General features: G+C 47.6%; 1 protein-coding gene across 1 annotated transcript in view; it reads left to right on the forward strand.

The window, feature by feature from the left end:
• Lrmda (leucine rich melanocyte differentiation associated) overlaps positions 1-17,884 on the forward strand; it is a 1,121,019-nt gene that overhangs the window by 2,331 nt on the left and 1,100,804 nt on the right. The window contains exon 2 of the mRNA XM_045137137.1: positions 8,925-9,025. Within this exon, the coding sequence (XP_044993072.1) occupies positions 8,925-9,025 (101 nt within the window). The remainder of the gene's footprint in view (positions 1-8,924; positions 9,026-17,884) is intronic.

Below are 17,884 nucleotides of genomic sequence, written 5' to 3' on the forward strand. Positions count from 1 at the left end.
TTTACCAGGCTGAAAGATGTAATGAGGACCAGCTGTGCTTTCCACCCACTTTCCTGCTCTCCCCCCCCCCCGCCCCACCTCCGGTAATTACATATATTTATCGAGTGCCTACCAGGCATCAGAGCATTGATGGAAATTAGCCTGTTCCTTGTCTTTCTGCACTCCTGTTAAGAGCCTTGTCACCTAGAATTGGAGGCTGTGCCTCTAGTCTCAGCCTGTAAGTGGAGAGACAGGGATGGTCCTGAGTTCACAAGAGAGTTGGCCATGGCACCAACCTGTGTGAAGTGGTTAAAAATGACAGTCACATTCTGTGGCAGAGAAGGGGGGGGGCTTCTGGGAGTGAACTTGACTGTCTAGGGAGGGGGGCGGGGAAGGGCCCCTGCACATCTGTGGGTATCTGCCTTAGAAGTAGGATCCCCTCCCACAGGCTACTCTCTGTACTGGCAGACCCAGCATTAGTCCAGATTTAGCTGCTTCCAAGTTCATGGCACATTTGACAGTGGGACTGCAACTTCCCTGTCGTCGCTTTTCTTGTCTGGCCCTCCTTTGCCAGACTCGATGTTTCCTGTACCCCCGTTCTCAGCCCGTTCTGTATAGCATAGGAGCATCCACTACAATGTGGATGGGGCATCTGGGGTTTTTGGGTCTCAAGAAGAGGTACCTGGGAGGAGCTAAGAAGGTAGGTTTGGGAGGCATCTCAGAGTGTAAATGTCTCCTTTCCTGAACCACCTAGGCTGGTGGTGTGAGCATCTCACCCTGGGTTTAGGGTGTCTGTTAGTCTCTGCTCTGGGCATTTATAACGGTAGCCATTGTAAAAGGCAGCACTGTGAAGGAGTACTCTTCAAACTGATGGAGCCTTCTTTAACAAACACTGTCATAAAAAATATCCATAAGCAGGGCTGGAGAGATGGCTTAGCGGTTAAGCGCTTGCCTGTGAAGCCTAAGGACCCTGGTTCGAGGCTCAGTTCCCCAGGTCCCACGTTAGCCAGATGCACAAGGGGGCACACGCGTCTGGAGTTCGTTTGCAGAGGCTGGAGGCCCTGGTGCGCCCATTCTCTCTCTCCCTCTATCTGTCTTTCTCTCTGTGTCTGTCGTTCTCAAATAAATAGAAAAAATAAAAAAAATATTCATAAGCAGAGAGAATATGAATATGAATGGGCTTGCCAGGGCCTCTTAACACTGCAAATGAATTCCAAAGTGGCATGTGCTACTTTGTGCATCTGGTTTTACATGGGTGCTGGGGAATTGAACCTTGGGGTGTCAGGTTTTGTAAGCAAATGCCTTTAACAGCCACGCCAACTCTTCAGCCCCAAGTTTCTTTTTAAATATTAAAAAAAAATTATTTTTACTTTAGAGAGAGTGAAAATGGGTGCGCTAGGGTCTCCAGCCACTGCAAACGAACTCATGACACATGTGCCCCCTTGTGCCTCTGGCTTATGTGGGCACTGGGGAATCAAACCAGGGTCCTTAGGCTTCATAGGCAAGTACCTTAACCGCTAAGCCATCTCTCCAGCCCTTAAATATTATTTTTATTTATTACAGAGAGAAGGAGGGAGAAAAAGAGAGAGAGTGAGTATGGGGACGCCAGTGTCTCTAGCCATGAACTCCAGATGCATGCACCACCATGTGCATTTGGTTTACATGGGTTCTGGGGAGTGGAACCTAAGTCCTTAGGCTTCATGGGCAAGTACCTTGATTACAAAGCCGCCTCTCCAGCTCAAGGTTTTTTTTTTTTTAAAATTTTACACTATTGTACTTATTTAGTAGGCTACAGTGTAGCATTTCAGTACATGTATACAATGCACAATGATCAGAGAAGAGGACTGTCTATTATCACCTTTCACACTCACCCTCTAGTTAAGAACGTTCTTTGTTTTTTTTCAAGTTAGGTTCTTGCTCAATCCCAGGCTGACCTGGCACTCACTATAGTCTCAGGGTGACCTGGAATTCAAAGGGATCCTCCTACCTCTGCCTCCCGAGTGCTGGGATTAAAGGTGTGCGCCACCACACCCGGCTTAATTAGGAACTTTCAAATCTTCTCTGCTAGCTATTTTGAAGTACACAGTTGTTACCAACTGTAGCAGTTTGAACTAGGTGTCTCCCATAAACTCATGTTAAACAGTTTTTTTTTTTTTTGTTTATTTATTTGCAAGGAGAGAGAGAGAGAGACAGAAGGGATGGATGGACATGCCCAGGGCCTCTCATAATACAAACGAATTCCAAATACCTGTGCCACTTTGTGCATCTGGCTTAAAGTAGGTACAGGGGGACCGAACCCAGCTCTTACGGCTTTGTAGGCAAGTGCCTTAACTGCCAAGCCATCTCTCCAGCCCTAAAAAAATCATTGATTTTGTTTTTGGCTTTTCAAGGTGGGGTCTTGCTTTAGCCCATGCTGACCTGGTATTCACTATGTAGTCTCAGGCTGGCCTCAAAATCATGGCGTTCTCCTACCTCAACTCATGTGTTTTGAATGCTTGCTCCCCAGCTGATGGTCATTCAAGAGGTGGAGTCTTGCTGGAGGAGGTGTGTCCCTGGGGGTGGACCTTGAAAGGCCTATTAGCTCCTAGCCGGCAGGTGTTAGCTTGTCCTGCTGGTCCCTCCCTGTGGCGACTTGATTCAGGTGTTCTCTATAAACTTAGGTGTTCCGAATGCTAGATCCCCAGCTGATGGCAATTTGGGAATTAAGGCCTGCTGGAGGAGATGTATTGTTGGGGGTGGGCTTACAGGTGTTATAGCCAGCTTCCTGTTGCCAGTGTTTGGCCCACTCTCCTGTTGCTGTGGTCTGTCTGACGTTGCCCAGGAGGTGATGTCCCCACTTTGCTCAATGCTGTCATTTTCCCTGCCATCATGGAGCTTCCCCATGCAAACTATAAGCCACGACAAACAACTTTCCTGCCATTAGCTGCTTTTGGTCGGGTGTCTTGTGTCAGCTATGTGAAGGTAATTTAAACACAACCGTAGTTTTTTTTTTTTTTTTTTCGAGGTGTAGGGTCTCACTCTGGCTCAGGCTGACCTGGAATTCACTATGTACTCTCGGGGTGGCCTCGAACTCACAGCGATCCTCCTACCTCTGCCTCCCGAGTGCTGGGATTAAAGGCGTGCTCCACCACGCCCGGCTCTACAACAGTAGTTTTCTACTGCATTATAGGACAGTAGAAGTGTCTCCTCTTAGCTGACTGTACCCCTTACCAATTCTCTCCATCCTTCCCCAGCTCTCACTTACCTTTAGTAACCACTGTTGCATTCTCAGGCAGAGAGGGAGAGAGGGAAAGAGGGCGCGCGAGCGAGCACATGCTGAGAATGCACAGCAAGCCCTCTGTGGGTGAGCTACATCCCTGTCCCTAGATCCTCCTTAAAGGGCCAAAAACTTCTCAGGAGGTGATGATTTTATTATAACGTTACTGAACTATACAAATGCAAAACCAGTTGCCGCTTTCTCAATATTCAGAGAGCTGTAAATCCCAAATAAAGGGATGGCTTAAGTGCAAAGGAAAAAAAAAAAAAACCCAATAAAGGTAAAACAAACAACTTAGTGAGTTGGCTGCTGACGTCTGGCTGAAGCCAGGCCACAGCTCTGAGCGGTGAGCTGACGGTCTCAGAGGCGGCTCCGGCTCCGCTCACCTCCGCAGGCCTGGAACAGGCGGCATGCCTGGGGCGCTGCGACCCTCTCTCGCCATTGCTTTCTGTGTAAGTGTTCCTCCTTATGGGTCTGCATTCATATGGCCTGGACGCTTTTTTTAAAATTTTTTTTTTATTTTGCTACTGTGGTTAGAATGTAGTGTCTTGCACATGCTAGGCAAGTGCTCTGTCTCTGAGCTATGGCCCCAGTCCTTATTTTACTTTTTGAGACGGGGTCTCTCCAAGTTGCTCAGGCTGGTCTTAAACTCATTCTGTGGTCCAGGCAAGCCTTGAATTGGCAATCCTCCCAACTCAGTTTCTCAGATAGCTAGAATTACGAGTCAGGCCTGGGTGTACTTTTTGAGTCCCCCCCCCCCCGCATTTTTGATGGGGTCTCAAATAGCCCAGGCTGGTTCTGAACTCTCTGTGTAGCTGAGGATAACCTTGAACATCTGATTTTCCTGTACCCATCTCCTATGTGCTGGGGATACTGGTGCATTCCACCATATCAAGACTGGAATGCTTCACTTAAATTTGACCTATCCTTTCCCTTTCTCTCCTATGTATGACAGTGACAGCTGCGGTATCAATACACTTGTACACACAAGCACAAACTTGATATTTTGGTGCCGAAGTCCTACACCCGAGACAATGGCCATAGCCCGTCTCTTCCGTGGGGTACTCATACTGGTCTGACAAATTAGCCGCTTACTGGGTGACTAGTTCACGTCCAGTACAATGCTATGTGCTTTTTGTATGTCATCTCATTCCTATAACACAAGTAAATGGGGGATAACATGTGATTTCCCAACATGATTCCACTGGGACTGAACAGTTGGCAGACCCGTGGCTGGCCTTTACTAAACCGGCATTGTCCTTGCTGCCATTGGTGGTACTTGGTGTTTCTGTTAGATTCGTTGACAAAAGAGGAAACGGACTTCAGGAACAGTGACTTAGCCAAGATAATACATCTAGTCAGCCACAGCCCAGGGGACTCAACCATGTGGCTGGCTGTGGCTCTTTCCACTGAGACACAGTTTCCTTCCAGCAATTTCCCTGCTCTGAGGAGTGAGCATCTGAAAGCAGTCTCCCCCCAGTGTGACCGACAAACCCTCGTAGAGAGAACGGCACGGCACGCGACCACCCCAGCAGCAACCAGAAGCCTGTGGTCATTTGTGCTCTCTGTAGCTTCTGTCCAGAGAATTGGTTGGCTAGGTGTGCATGGTTTCTTTTGGGGGGGATGCACCCCGACATTCTCATGGCCCTCTGGTGGTCTTTTGAGGGGGGAATCTTTAACTTGATTTCTTTCTTTCCTCCCCCTCCCTTTTATTTTTTTTTTAAATTTCTATTTTAGAGGAGAGGCAGGGAGGGAGGAAGAGAGAATGAATATATGGGTATGCCAGGGCTTCTAGCCACTGCAAATGAGCTCCAGATGCATATACCACCATGGACCTGGGTCCTTAAGCTTTGTAGGCAAGTGCCTGAACCGCTAAGCCATCTCTCCAGCCCTTTAAAAATTTTTATTTATTTATTTGAGGCGAGAGAAAGAAAGGAAAAGTCAGACAGAGAGCCCTTCCCCCTTTTTAAATGTGTGGTGCGGGAGGTTGAAGCCAGGTCCCTAAGAACAGTAAAGCAGAAAGCCCCCAAGTTGGGAGGGGTCCTGACTGGGTAAATCCCACCCCCACTTTTATTTATTTATTTTTTTTATAAATAGGGTCTCATGTATCTCAGGCTGGCCTCAAACTATATATGGGGAATGACCTTGAATTTCTGATCAAACCTGGTTTATGCGATGCTGGGGTTTGAACCCAGGACTTCGTGCATGCTAAGCCAGCTCTGTCCACTGAGACACATGCCCAGCCATAACTGGCTATGTTCTCATTTTTGGCCTAAACAAGGACACTGTTGAACGAAATGACTTCTTGTCCTAAGGCGTTCTGGTTTCTTGCTACATGAGAGCTATTAGTCTCTGCGCCCTTTGTCTGTGTTTGCTGAAGAACGAACTTTGTTTTGGTCAGGTTCTTTGGGGCTCATGTCTTGCACCAGATAGTCCACTGTAGTAGGAAGCTTCCTGGTGTCCTAAGCGGTCTTCTATCAGAAGCGTATCTTAGACAAGTCTCTCTTAGAGTTACTGGTGACAATGCTCCGTAGTGGCTGGTACTTTTAAGCTTTTTCCAGCTGACTTGATTTGAGCCCCTTCAGCCTGATTGGCTGAACCAGGATCTCTAAAAGCTGCCTGGTTACTTCAAGGTGGTCTACATATGGCTTATTGAATTGGTCCTCGTGCTAAGTTTGGGAGGCACTTATTCCCGGCATTGTCCTTGCTACCGTTGGTGGTTTTAGGGGATGGGAATAAGTTGTGTTTTGTTTCATTTTTTTTTTTTTTTCTGATGTTGTGAAGTCAAGACTATAATAAAACAAGCTGAGGGGCTGGAGAGATGGCGTAGTGGTTAAGGTACTTGCCTGTGAAGCCTAAGGAGCCTGGTTTTATTCCCTGGTCCCCTCATAGGCCAGATGCAAAAGGTGGCACATGTGTCTGGAGAGTTTGTTTGCAGTGGCTAAAGGCCCTCAAAAAAAGAATAAAAGCTGATGACACTTGTCAGATGTGTGACGGATCTGAACACTTCCTGGTGACAGCTCCACTTGGTACTGTCATTTCCTCTTCAGGGGGCTCCTACAGATGAGGAAAGGGAGCCAAGTGTCCATGTTCCCAGGCTCTGACATTCTTACATTCATGTTAAGGTCAAAGCCTCAGATAGATAGGTGTGTGTGTGTGTGTGTGTGTGTGTGTGTGTGTGTGTGTTGAAAAGTGCCCACATTCCATGGGCATGTAAGCACCCTGTGGTCCCTAAGTCCTTATTTCTGGGCTCAGGCTTTTTCTAGACTCCCTTGACTGAGAAGTGATAGGATGTTGAATGGGCCTTTAGAATCTCCATTTCCTTGAGGAAGAGTGAGGGTCTGAATGGCAGGGCCCCATCAGGGTGTAGTCCGTAGCCAGTCTATCCGGAAAGAGCTCAGTGTCTCTAGCCAAGGCCTCCTGCTAGGGTGCTGGTGGGCCAGAGGGTGGGAGGTAATGTGTGCTGGGGTTTTGGGTGCGCCCCAGGGGGGAGATTGTCAATGTGAACTTACGATATAAGAGAAGGTACTGATGGAGTAATTTCTCTGGGGGAGACCAACGTCCCCCAATTGATGGGGGGGCCAGAGAGTCCCCCTATCTTTCCTTGGTCAGTGATAGGCTTCTCAGCTTGGAAGGTGTGGTGGTTTGATTCGGGTGTTCCCTAAAACTTGGGTGTTCTCAATGCTAGTCTCCCCAGCTGATGGCAATTGGAAATTAAAGCCTCCTGGAGGTGGTGTATTGTTGGGGGCAGGATTACATAAAAAGCTGCATAATAAAAAGACAGGTCTTAGGTCAAAGGGGGACAGATTGCTAGATAGAATTTGGATTGTTTTATTTATTTTATTTTTAAGTTGGTATCTTCCTGAGTTGAAATTATTTTATTGAAGTCAGCTGTTTTTCTACTTAAATTTACATGTATTTTGTTTTTCTTTTTTTAAAAAAGTATATTTTTTTTTGTTTGAGAAAGAAGTTGTGTGTGTGTGTGTGTGTGTGTGTGAGAGAGAGAGAGAGAGAGAGAGAGGGTGGGGGAGAGAGAAGGAGAGAGGGAGAGAATGGGGGCACCAGGGCCTCCAGACACTGCAAATGAACTCCAGATACATGCGGCGCCCTTGTGCATCTGGCTTACATGGGTCCTGGGGAATTGATCCAGGGTCCTTAGGCTTTGCAGGCAAATGTCTTAACCGCTAAGCCATCTCTCCAGCCCCCTAATTTTTTTGGGGGGTCTTCTTGAGGTTGGGGCAAACAGAATCTGGCTGTGTAGCTCAGGCTGGCTTTGCCTCCCACTTGCTGGGATTCCAGGCTCAGGGCACCATGTTTGGCATGGTCAGATATTTTCCCGCCCAGTCTCCTCACTTTCTGTCCTCTTGGTATGGATTACTCAAGGAGAGTGAATGAGAAGGGAGCAAACAGAGGAGCTTTTATTGTCTGTCACCCTAAGGGAATGGTTGGGGGATGATTGGAAAACTAGAGCATGAAGGGATGCATTTTGTGAAGCCGTTATGAAAACTGGCTTTTAACTCTCAAATGGTTGGATACTGGTCATTCATATGGTTAGTGTAACATCTAATGATGCCCGATGGTCACCAGGCTTTTCTTCCCCTTTGGGAAGCATACCACCCTGGGGAATCCCTCACACCTCCTGGGACCTCTTTCTTTGCAAGGAAGGTCGATTTCTAGAGGGAGGCATCATGGAGGCTGTGGCCACACGAAGGGCCCACGTTTCTGCCTGGAAGGCAGAGGGTGGTGTGCTTGGGGAATGTTCCACGCCTGTGCCCCCAAACCTCCTGCCATTGCTGACCTGTAGATCGGCCTTCTTAGGTTGGAATTCGTTGCCAGTCCTGCCCGCAGCGTGCTGTGTGCGTGCAAAAAACGGCCTCCCCAAACTGGGTGGGTGGGGGAGAGACAAGTCCTACCTACACTCTCAGAAGTGCTGGTGCCAAATTTCAGTTCACTGTTGTAATATTTGGGCTCACGCCAAGTGCCTCAGAAAATGTAGGAAAATGACAAAAAATAAAAAAAATATATAAAAAAACAAACAAAAGAGAATGCCTGTCTGCACAGTGGGCTTGACCACAGAAGTCTGGGCTGGGGGGCTCTGGCCGCAGGTTCCTCTGCTGTCTCCCGTAAGCTCTGTTGGGAGCGTGGTGGGCCTTTCACGCACACTGGCAGGGGATGGGATTGGTGGTTGCGGGAGGACTCCTTGCCCAGCCCTTTCATTCTGCCCAGCGCCGTGAAAGTTGCAAGCTGTAAGGGCTCATGTGTGCAGATGAGGGCATCAGAGAGTGGCTGGGAAGGGAGGAGAGCTGGAGGGGCAGCTGCTGGTAAGGCCCAAAGGAAGAGGGGGATGGTTGTGATTATACCCACATGCTCTGACGTTGGGGTGCTTTCGGGCACCTGCATCTGGCCAATTTCAGTCTAATTTCCACTCTGCCAGGGTCTGTTTCCATCAAGCTAACTGTGCCAAGAAAGGGGAGCTATTGGCAGAGTCTCCAAAGCCCATAAAGCTGATGTGATCAGGAGAGCAGGCACCGTGTGGCCTCAGTGTGTGGGTGGGGGTGGGGGTGGTGGGTGGTGGGGAGCCCGCCTTTCACATTGCAGAAGCCGGCATGGATGGGCTCCCTGACTCTGGGTCGCGAGCGGCTGGATGGTTTCCGTTGGCCTCATCGTTTCTGTTGCCTTTAATTTCCAGGTGTCCTACGTAGGCCAGGACTGCCGAGAAATTCCAGAGCAGCTTGGCAGAGACTGCGGACATTTCGCAAAGAGGCTGGACCTGAGTTTCAACCTCCTGAGGTATGTGACCGTCAAAGGATGCTGGCCAGGGGCCTTGGGAGGCCGAGTTCCCTTGGGGACCTAAGGGGCTGGCAGAGGCGAGTCTGAGGCGCCGGCTGCGCGTAGGGTGTCTTTCGATTCCTTGCAGGGGTGCTCTGAAGCATGCGATCTCATGCGTCGAAAGTTTGAATCTGCTTTGTATGATCCGTGGGCCAGACTTCTCGTGCTAATGAAGGACTGTCATTCACCTCATGGGAGTTCGTATGGGAGGGGCTTCCTCCATGTGTGCATGTCACTGTCCCTTTCCCAGGGACACCTGTCAGGTAGAACACTCAGTCCTCTGGGGGATGAAGTGAGGTGGCACCAGCAAGGCGTTAAGGTCTGCTTTCGTGGGGAGGGGGAAACCTCTGCCCCTCAAAGAATTGGCCAAGTCATCCGCACGGTGTCTGGGTTACGTTTGAATTCCCTTGCTCTTGAGGCGTGCACCGGGCTCCGGGGGAGAGTGGTGACCGTGTAAAGACTCAGTGTAACAGCAGCACCAGCGCAGGGCCTGGGGCTCTTGGCTGGATCCTAGAGAGAAAGTGTTGATTGATCTCTAAATCCTGAGCGTGGAGGTACTGGGACCGGGTACCTCCCTCCTCTTACCACCATCCCTTCCCCATGGCTGACTGTAAGCTCAGATAAACCTTTCTTCCTTAAGTTGCTCATGTCAGGTAACTTGGCACATCAGGGAGAAAGGTGACTAATACAGCCTTAGCCAGGGCACTCCCCCTTTTCTCCAAAGCCAAATACATTTTTTCTGTCTTACATTGCCAGCTCAAGGTGTGGTGTGCATGGACGTATGCATGCATACATGTGTGTATGTGTAAACTGTAGCACAGGGCCGGAGAGATGGCTTAGTGGTTAAAGCGCTTGCCTGCGAAGCCAAAGGGCCCAGGTTCAATTCCTCAGTCCCCACGTCAAGCCAGATGCACAAGCATCTGGAGTTCATTTGCAGTGGCTACAGTCCAACACACCCGTCCTCCCTCCCTTTCTCACAAATAAATAAATCCTTTGCGAAAACTGCAGCACAGCAGGAGACACGTTTGGGATCGTGCTTTCCTGGATGTCTTTTGGGCACTCTTTGTCCCGAGATTTTCCTCTGTAACTTCTCATTACGGCCACATCTTCTGCATGTGACAAAGTTCCGGTCTCCCAACTCCTACTTCTACCCATGTCCTTTATTATTTCCAGAGATGCCCTCAAAAAAAAAAAAAAATTCTTCTCACTTTGTTATGTGCAGGATAAACCTCTCTTCTTTCTTTTGGAGCACAGTTTGCTGACTGCCCATTTACACCCAAAGTCAGGGCAGGGCATTGCCTTGAGCAGAGCAGGGCAATGCTGGCTACTCACCTAGGCTGCAAGACCAGCTGTGGTCTGTTTTAGGTCCCAATTTGAATTTTGGAAATGGATTCTATTTGTTTATTTTTAAAGTTTTTTTTTTTTTAAATTTATGAGAGAGAGCAAGATAGAGAATGGGCATGCCAGGGCCTCTAGATACTGCAAATGAATTCCAGATGCATGCACCACTTTGTGCATCTGGCTTTTCTTGGGTTCTGGGGAGTCAAAGTTGGGCCCTTAGGCTTTGCAGGCAAGTGCCTTGACTGCTAAGCCATCTCTTCAGCCCTATGTGTTTATTTTTAATAGTAAAAATATGCATATGATACAACATTTAGGAGGCTCCAGCATACATATAGATTTAAAAAATGGCGAGATGAAATTCTTGTCTGTGTGTCTGTCAGGGTAGCTTCCCTGATGGTTATGGGCGTTAAAGACGCCTGCTGCCCATTCCTGCATCTTCTTTGAGAAATGTCTGTCGAGGTGCCTTGCACATTATAAAATGAGGTAACTCCCCCCCCCTTTTTTTTTGCTATCGAGTTGAGTTCCCTACGTATTTTGGATAGTAATCTCTTGCTAGCTATATGTGTTATGGTTTGGCTCAATCCAGGTGCCCTCCAGCTTTGGACACTATTGGGAGGTAGTGGAACCTCTCGTGGGTGCTGTTAGGATGGCGAGGTGGTGACCAGTCCTCCTGGGCCACACGCACTTGCCACGATAGGCTACTATATTCGTTCTTTTCTCATTGTTGTGACCCAGTACCTGCCCATACGCAGCTAAGGAAGGAGGGGTTTATTTTGGCTTAAGGTTCAAGGGGGTAGAGTTGGATCGTAGTGGGGAAGGCTTGGTGTCAGGAGCACAAAGCCGCTGGTCATACTGAGTCCATGGCGAGGAAGCAGAGTGTCCTTATGCCGACGCTTAGCACACTTCCTTCTTTTTATGGTCCACGAACCCCCAGCCCCACAAAGTGGCACTGCCCACACTGAGGGTAGGTCTACCAACCTTAACTAAGTTAATCTAGAAACATCGCTTACAGACATGCCCAGAGATTTGTCTCCATGGCAATTCTAAATCCTGTCAAGTTGAGAACCGCGGAATGATGATCACATTCCCGAGAGCCCTGGGGCCAGTTGACCGGGGAGTGAAACCCTCAACGCTGTGAGCCAACATACACCCCGCCTCTTAAAGTGATTATCTTAGGCAACTTGGTACAGTAATGCAACGATGACTCACACACGTGGCTTGCAAATATTTTTTCCCCCATTGCTGAGGCCGTCTTTTCACTGTTTCCTCGCAGTGTAAAAAGCTTTATAGTTTGATGTCATCTCACTTGTCTGTTTTTGCTTTTGGTGTCATATCTAGAAGAAATCATTGCCCAAACAATGTCAAGAAACTATTTCTCTGTTTTATTTCTGTCGTTTTACAGTTTCAGGCCTTATGTGTAAGTCTTTTTAATCTCTATTTTGACTGGAATTTTTTTGTATAGAATAAACATAAGCCTCAAATTTTATTCTCCTACATGTGAATATCCAGTTTTCCCAACACAATTTCCTAAGGTGTTTTTGTGGAAGATCAGTTTTGGCACTATTGGGGGATAGGGAAACCTTTTTCTCTCTGTTCCATGTGTCTGTTGTATGCCAGGACCATCTTGTTGGACAGTGTAATTTGATGTTAGTAGTTTGCTGTCTTCAACTTTTTTTTTTTTTGAGGCAGGGTCTCGCTCTAGCCCAGGCTGACCCGGAATTCATTGTGTAGTCTCAAGGTGGCCTCCAACTCTCGGCTATCCTCCTACCTCTGCCTCTCAAGTGCTGGGATTAAAGGTGTGTGCCACCACGCCAAGCTTTCTTTTACTTAAGGTTCCTCTGGCAATTTGAGGTGTTTCATTAAAAAAAAAAAAAAAAAAATGCCATGGGGCTTTTGATGGCCACTCTGTTAAATCTGTCAACCATTAGGTATAAGGCCCCTTTGGCAGTTTTGATTCATCTAATCCATAAATGTGGGATATCTATCTAGTTATTTGGGTCTTCTGTCGTTTCTCTCATCAGAGTTTGATAGTTTTTGGTCAGTAGCTCTTTCACTTCAGTTGAATTTATTCCTATTTTATTACTGTCATTTTGATTCTGTTGTAAATGGTGGTTCTCTCATTTCTATTGTGGATAGTTACCAGTATATAGGAATGAAACTGATTTTTTTTTTAAATTTATGTCTAAGCAGAGAGAGGCAGAGAGAATGGATACACACAGGCAGAGAATGGGTGCACCAGGGCCTCCAGCCACTGCAAACAAAACTGCAGATGCGTGTGCTACTTTGTGCAGCTGGCGTTATGTCGATACAGGGGAATTGAACCTGGGTCTTGGGCTTTGTAACCACTGAACCATCTCTGTAGCCTGAAACTGACTTTTTTTTTTCCTCTGTTGCTTTTACATCTGGCAACTTGTCTGAATTTGTTTATTCTAATAGTTTTTTTTTTGATAGAACCTGTATGATTTTTCTATGTATATGATCATAGATTCTGCAAATAGGTAAATTTACTTCTTGCCTTTTGATCTGGATACTGAAGAAAACCTTCATCTTGCTTAAAGATACTTTGGTTTATTTGGAGAGAGTGGGGAAGGGGAGCAAGCAAGCATGGTAGGCCTCCAGCCACTGCCAGTGAACTCTAGATGCACGGGCCGCTTTGTGCATCTGGCTTTTCATGGATCCTGGGGGACTTGGGCTGCCAAGCTTTGCAGGCAAGAACCTGTAACCCCTGAGCCATCTTCCCAGACCTGTAGACTTCTTTGCTGCTGTGTGTGTGTACGCATGTGTGTGTGTTCGCAGATGCGTACACCGCATGGCATACGTGTGGAAGCCAGAGGAAGATGTCGGTGCCCTCCTTGGTCACTCTTCTGCCTCATTTCTCTGACACAGTCTCACCCTGAACCCGGAGCTCACCGTTGTTTGGTCCGATGGGCTGACCTGAGCGCTTCAGCAATCCTCCTGTCTCCACCTCCTTCTGCACCTGTGTTAAAGTCACATATGACCATATCCAGTGTTCTGGGGATTGTAAAGCAAGCATTTTAACCTGCTGAATTATCGCCTCATCCCTGTTTCTCTCATTGGGACTTCTAATACAATACTGAATAGAAGTGATAAGCTGGGCATGGGGACGCACACCTTTAATCCCAGCACTTGGGGGGCAGAGGTAGGAGGATCTCCATGAGTTCGAGGCCACCCTGAGACTATGTAGTGAATTCCAGGTCAGCCTGAGCTAGAGCGAGACCTTCCTTGAAAAATAAAAAACAAAACAAAACAAAAACCAAAAAACAAACAAACAAACAAAAACCCTACATTTAAAATTATATGAAAATATGAAAGTATGAAATTATACTTAAGATGCCCACTTTAAAAAAATTATTTGACAGAGAGGGAAGGAGGGGAGGGAACAGGGAGGATGTGTCAGGGCCTTTAGCTGCTGCAAATTAATTCCAAATGCACGTGCCACCTTGTGCATCTGGCTTATGTGGGTCCTTTGGCTTTGTAGGCAAATGCCTTAACTGTTAAGCCATCTCTTCAGCCCTTTAGTTTTGAGGATAATTTTTTTCTTTGAGAGCATTAATAATACAGAAATATTGGAGTCCTCACCTACAGGTAAGAGGGAGTCAGCTTTCCTCTCAAATCACTTGTCATCTCTCCAAGTGCAAATCACCATTGTTAACATTCTATCGTCTTTCTAGTTTTCTTACTGCCGTTAAAACGATGCTGTTGTTTGGGTATTGCTGGAAACTTTGCCCATCTTGGTAACTATTGCATAATAACTTTGTTAGTACTTACTTATTTGCAAGTAGAGAGAGACTCACGAAGGCTGGAGGGGGAAAGGAGAGAGGGAGGGGAAAGAAGGGAGAGAGAGAGGAAATTAATAGGCACACCAGGGCCTCTAGTCACTAAATGAACTCCAGATGTGTGTCCCACTTTGTGCATCTGGCTTTATGTGGGTACTGGAGAATTGAATCCAGGTTGTTAGGCTTTGTAGGCAAGCACCTTAACAGCTGAGCCATCTCTGCAGCCCTGCATAACAACTTTTAATGATTTCTTAAATCATTTCTTTTTTTTTTTTAATTTTTATTAACATTTTCCATGATTATAAAATATATCCCATGGTTAAATCATTTCTTAGTGTTGGACATTGAGGGTTTTTTTTTTTGTTGTTGTTATTGTTTTCCAAGGTAGGGTCTCTCTCTAGCCCAGGCTGACCTGGAATTCAGTCTCAGGGCAGCCTTGAACTCAAGGTGATCCTCCTATCTTTGCCTCCTGAGTGATGGGATTAAAGACATGCTCCACCACGCTTGGCGAGGCTTTTCTTTTCTTCCAGATTTTTACTGTTTCAGAGAAGTCAATTCTAGGTATTCTGTAACTCACTATGTAGTCTCAGGGTGACCTTGAACTCACAGCGATCCTCCCTGGGATTAAAGGCATGTGCCACCCTGCCCGGCCTCTTAGTTGTTTTTACTGGCAATTTTCATAGGTGCACATAATGTGTTTTGATCATCGTAATCCCCTCCTATCACCTTTTGTCTCCTTTCTCATCCCTCTTCCACTGAATCCCTTCTTTCCAACTAGTCCTTCCTCTACTTTGATCTCTCTTCTCTTCTGTCTCTCTCTTTTGCCCTCTGCTCCACCGTCCGTGACAGAATGTTGATGGGCCCAGTATGGTGTAGGTCTTGGGCAGGCAATGTCAGTCGCTGTGAGGTTAGGAACACAATATGTGTTTGAAGACTGTCCTTTAGATAGGTTTCTGTAGGATTCTTCCCCATCTTCTGGCTCTTACGTTCTTTCCATCCCTCCCTCTGAGGGCTTTTTAATAACTCCTTCAGCATCCAGTTTCCCTCTCTGACTGGTGCAGGACAGAGACCTCCCCACTGGAGCCACCCCAATGCCATCCTGCTCCCCAAAGGCCCTGAATGACTGGAGAGGGGTTGCCTGCCTAGCTCGTTGAGCATGGGCAGGCAGAGCAGAGCTCCTGTGGCAAACAGTGACAAATATGCCTGTGTCAATCTGGCAATAAAAACAAGAGGGTTTAATTGATCTATGGCAACAGGAAGCTTACGTTTTTTTTTAAATTAAATTATTTGCAGTCGCCTCTTATTTCGCATCGCTCTGATAAATGCACTGCACAGGGAATTGGCTGGGGAGAAAATTTTGGAGGCGGCACGTCAGTGGCTTCCTTGTTGCTGTGAACCAGTGCCTGACTTAGATCGACTTGTAGGCAAGACTTTGACTCAGCTCACCAGGGCTTCCAGCCACTGCAAATGAACTCCGGACGCGTGCGCCCCCTTGTGCATCTGACTAATGTGGGTCCTGGGGAATCGAGCCTCGAACCGGGGTCCTTAGGCTTCACAGGCGAGCGCTTAACGGCTAAGCCATCTCTCCAGCCCCCATCACTGGTTTTGCATTTCAGCGGTGAAGGTGCACAGCCTCTGCAGATCAATTTTAGCCATAGACTTTGTGAAATAAATCATTAAAAAAATACTTGAGAGTGAGGGTGAATGTGTGTGTGTGTGTGTGTGTGTGTGTGTGTGTGTGTGTGTCATGGGGTGGGGGAGACAGGGCAGGCATGCCAGGGCCTCCTGGTACACATACATTTTAAGCAGAAGCTCCTCTCTGTGTGTCTGGCTTTACCTGGGTGCTGGGGAATCAAACCCAGGCTTTAGGTTTTGCAAGCTGGGGCCTTTAACCACAGAGCCATCTCTCTAGCCCTGAGTGAGAAAGAAATGCGTTAGAGAACTTTGGGGTGGCTTGTTAATGCAGTACAACTCGCAGCACATCCTAGCGGACCCAACGTTGGACTCCCTCACCTCACCTAGTTTGGATCCTTGCCATCCAGCAACACAGTGGGGGAGAAAAAACAAAACAAAACAAAACAAACAAAAAAACCCAAACAATAACAACAACAAAACCCACCTAGACTCTCAGGAGAACTGCTCACGGAGCACGCTCGGTTGGCAGTGGCCCCTCTAAAACAATTTCTTTGTAGACAAGGACCTTGTCCATACTGCTCCAGACTCCAGGTGGCCTGGCCCTTCCTGCTCCTGCTCTGACATTGGGGAATGAGGGTGGGGGATGGATGGGGTCAGAGCTCATCTCAGTTGGCTTTTAGAGGAAAAGGTGTTGATAACGAAGACAGGACCTAAGATAAACTTCTCAGTGGAGTGCTAGGGTACTGCTAATTTTTTTTTTTTTCTTTCTTCAGTGTTTTCGAGGTAGGATCTCATTCTAGCCCAGGCTGACTTGGAACTCACTCTGTATTTCCAGGCTGGCCTTGAACTCAGAGCAATTCTCCTACCTCCGCCTCCCAAAGTGCTAAGATTAAAGGCGTGTGCACCACGATGCCTGGCTTACTGCTAAATTTTGAATGATTCCGTGAGGTGAGGCTCGGGACATGTTGAAATCGGTATTCTTTTTGAGCTGAGCAATACTGTAAAGACAAAACAAGCGACATTTCTGTTCTGGGACTATCACTGACCATTCCATTGTCTCCAGCGACCAAGAGAACATGCAGTCAGAAGGTTAAGTGCCCGCGATGTGGCGGGTCACACTTAGTGTCTCAGTAGCATGGCCTTGATTTTTGGTACTTCCGTCACTTTGTGGCATGATCTCTAGGACTGTTGAAACACAAAAAATGGTTTACCTATGTTAAGCTAGGAAAAGTAACAAGGGGCAGGAGTCTATGGTGAGTAGTTTCCATGGCATCCCCTGGGTACCTCTCCTTCCCTAAGCCACCCACCGACTTCCTGGATGTGTACACGTGAGCAGAGCAACTGGGGTGTTGGGCCGCAGCGGGCAAGACTGTGCTGGGCAGTGGCAGGCTATTGGAGAGAATTGCTTGGGGTACGCAAGTCATTCCCGAGGCTCATTATCTCAGAGACAACGATGCCCTCTGTAACTCGCCCTTAGGAGGTGCTGTCTCTAGCATTGCCTTCATAAAGAGATCCCTAGACGTTTAAACATGGCTGTCTTTGATTTATTTGGTTTTTCGAGGTAGGGTCTCACTCTAGCCCAGGCTGACCTGGAATTCACTATGTAGTCTCAGGGTGGCCTTGAACTCATGGTGATCCTCCTACTCTGCCTCCCGAGTGCTTGGGATTAAAGGTGTGCGCCACCACGCCTGGCCCTGGCTATCTTTTATTTCCACCTCTACCACCTTAGTCCCTTGGAACTACGTGCCTCATGGCTCCACTCCTCCCTCTGACCTGCTCTTTTGTTTTCAGGGGTTGAGTGGACAGTATCAGGGGGTCAGTGATGCTGTCCTTCTTGATGTCAGGGGACTTGGGTGCTTTGGGGATGGGAGGGGTGGGGAGAGAGGCTAAGGGCTTTAACCCTTTCAGGCTTGTCTTTCCCTGGGCCTCCAGGTTCTCTATGTTGTAGGGGGCCCATTGGTGGCCATTAGGAATGGGGCCTCTACTGACATTTAGTGGATGAGGCCAGGGATGTTAAATATTTTGCCCTCTCTCCTGCATGCATGCC

The sequence above is a fragment of the Jaculus jaculus genome, chromosome 18, assembly GCF_020740685.1.
Source record: "Jaculus jaculus isolate mJacJac1 chromosome 18, mJacJac1.mat.Y.cur, whole genome shotgun sequence".
NCBI classification, from domain to species: domain Eukaryota; kingdom Metazoa; phylum Chordata; class Mammalia; order Rodentia; family Dipodidae; genus Jaculus; species Jaculus jaculus.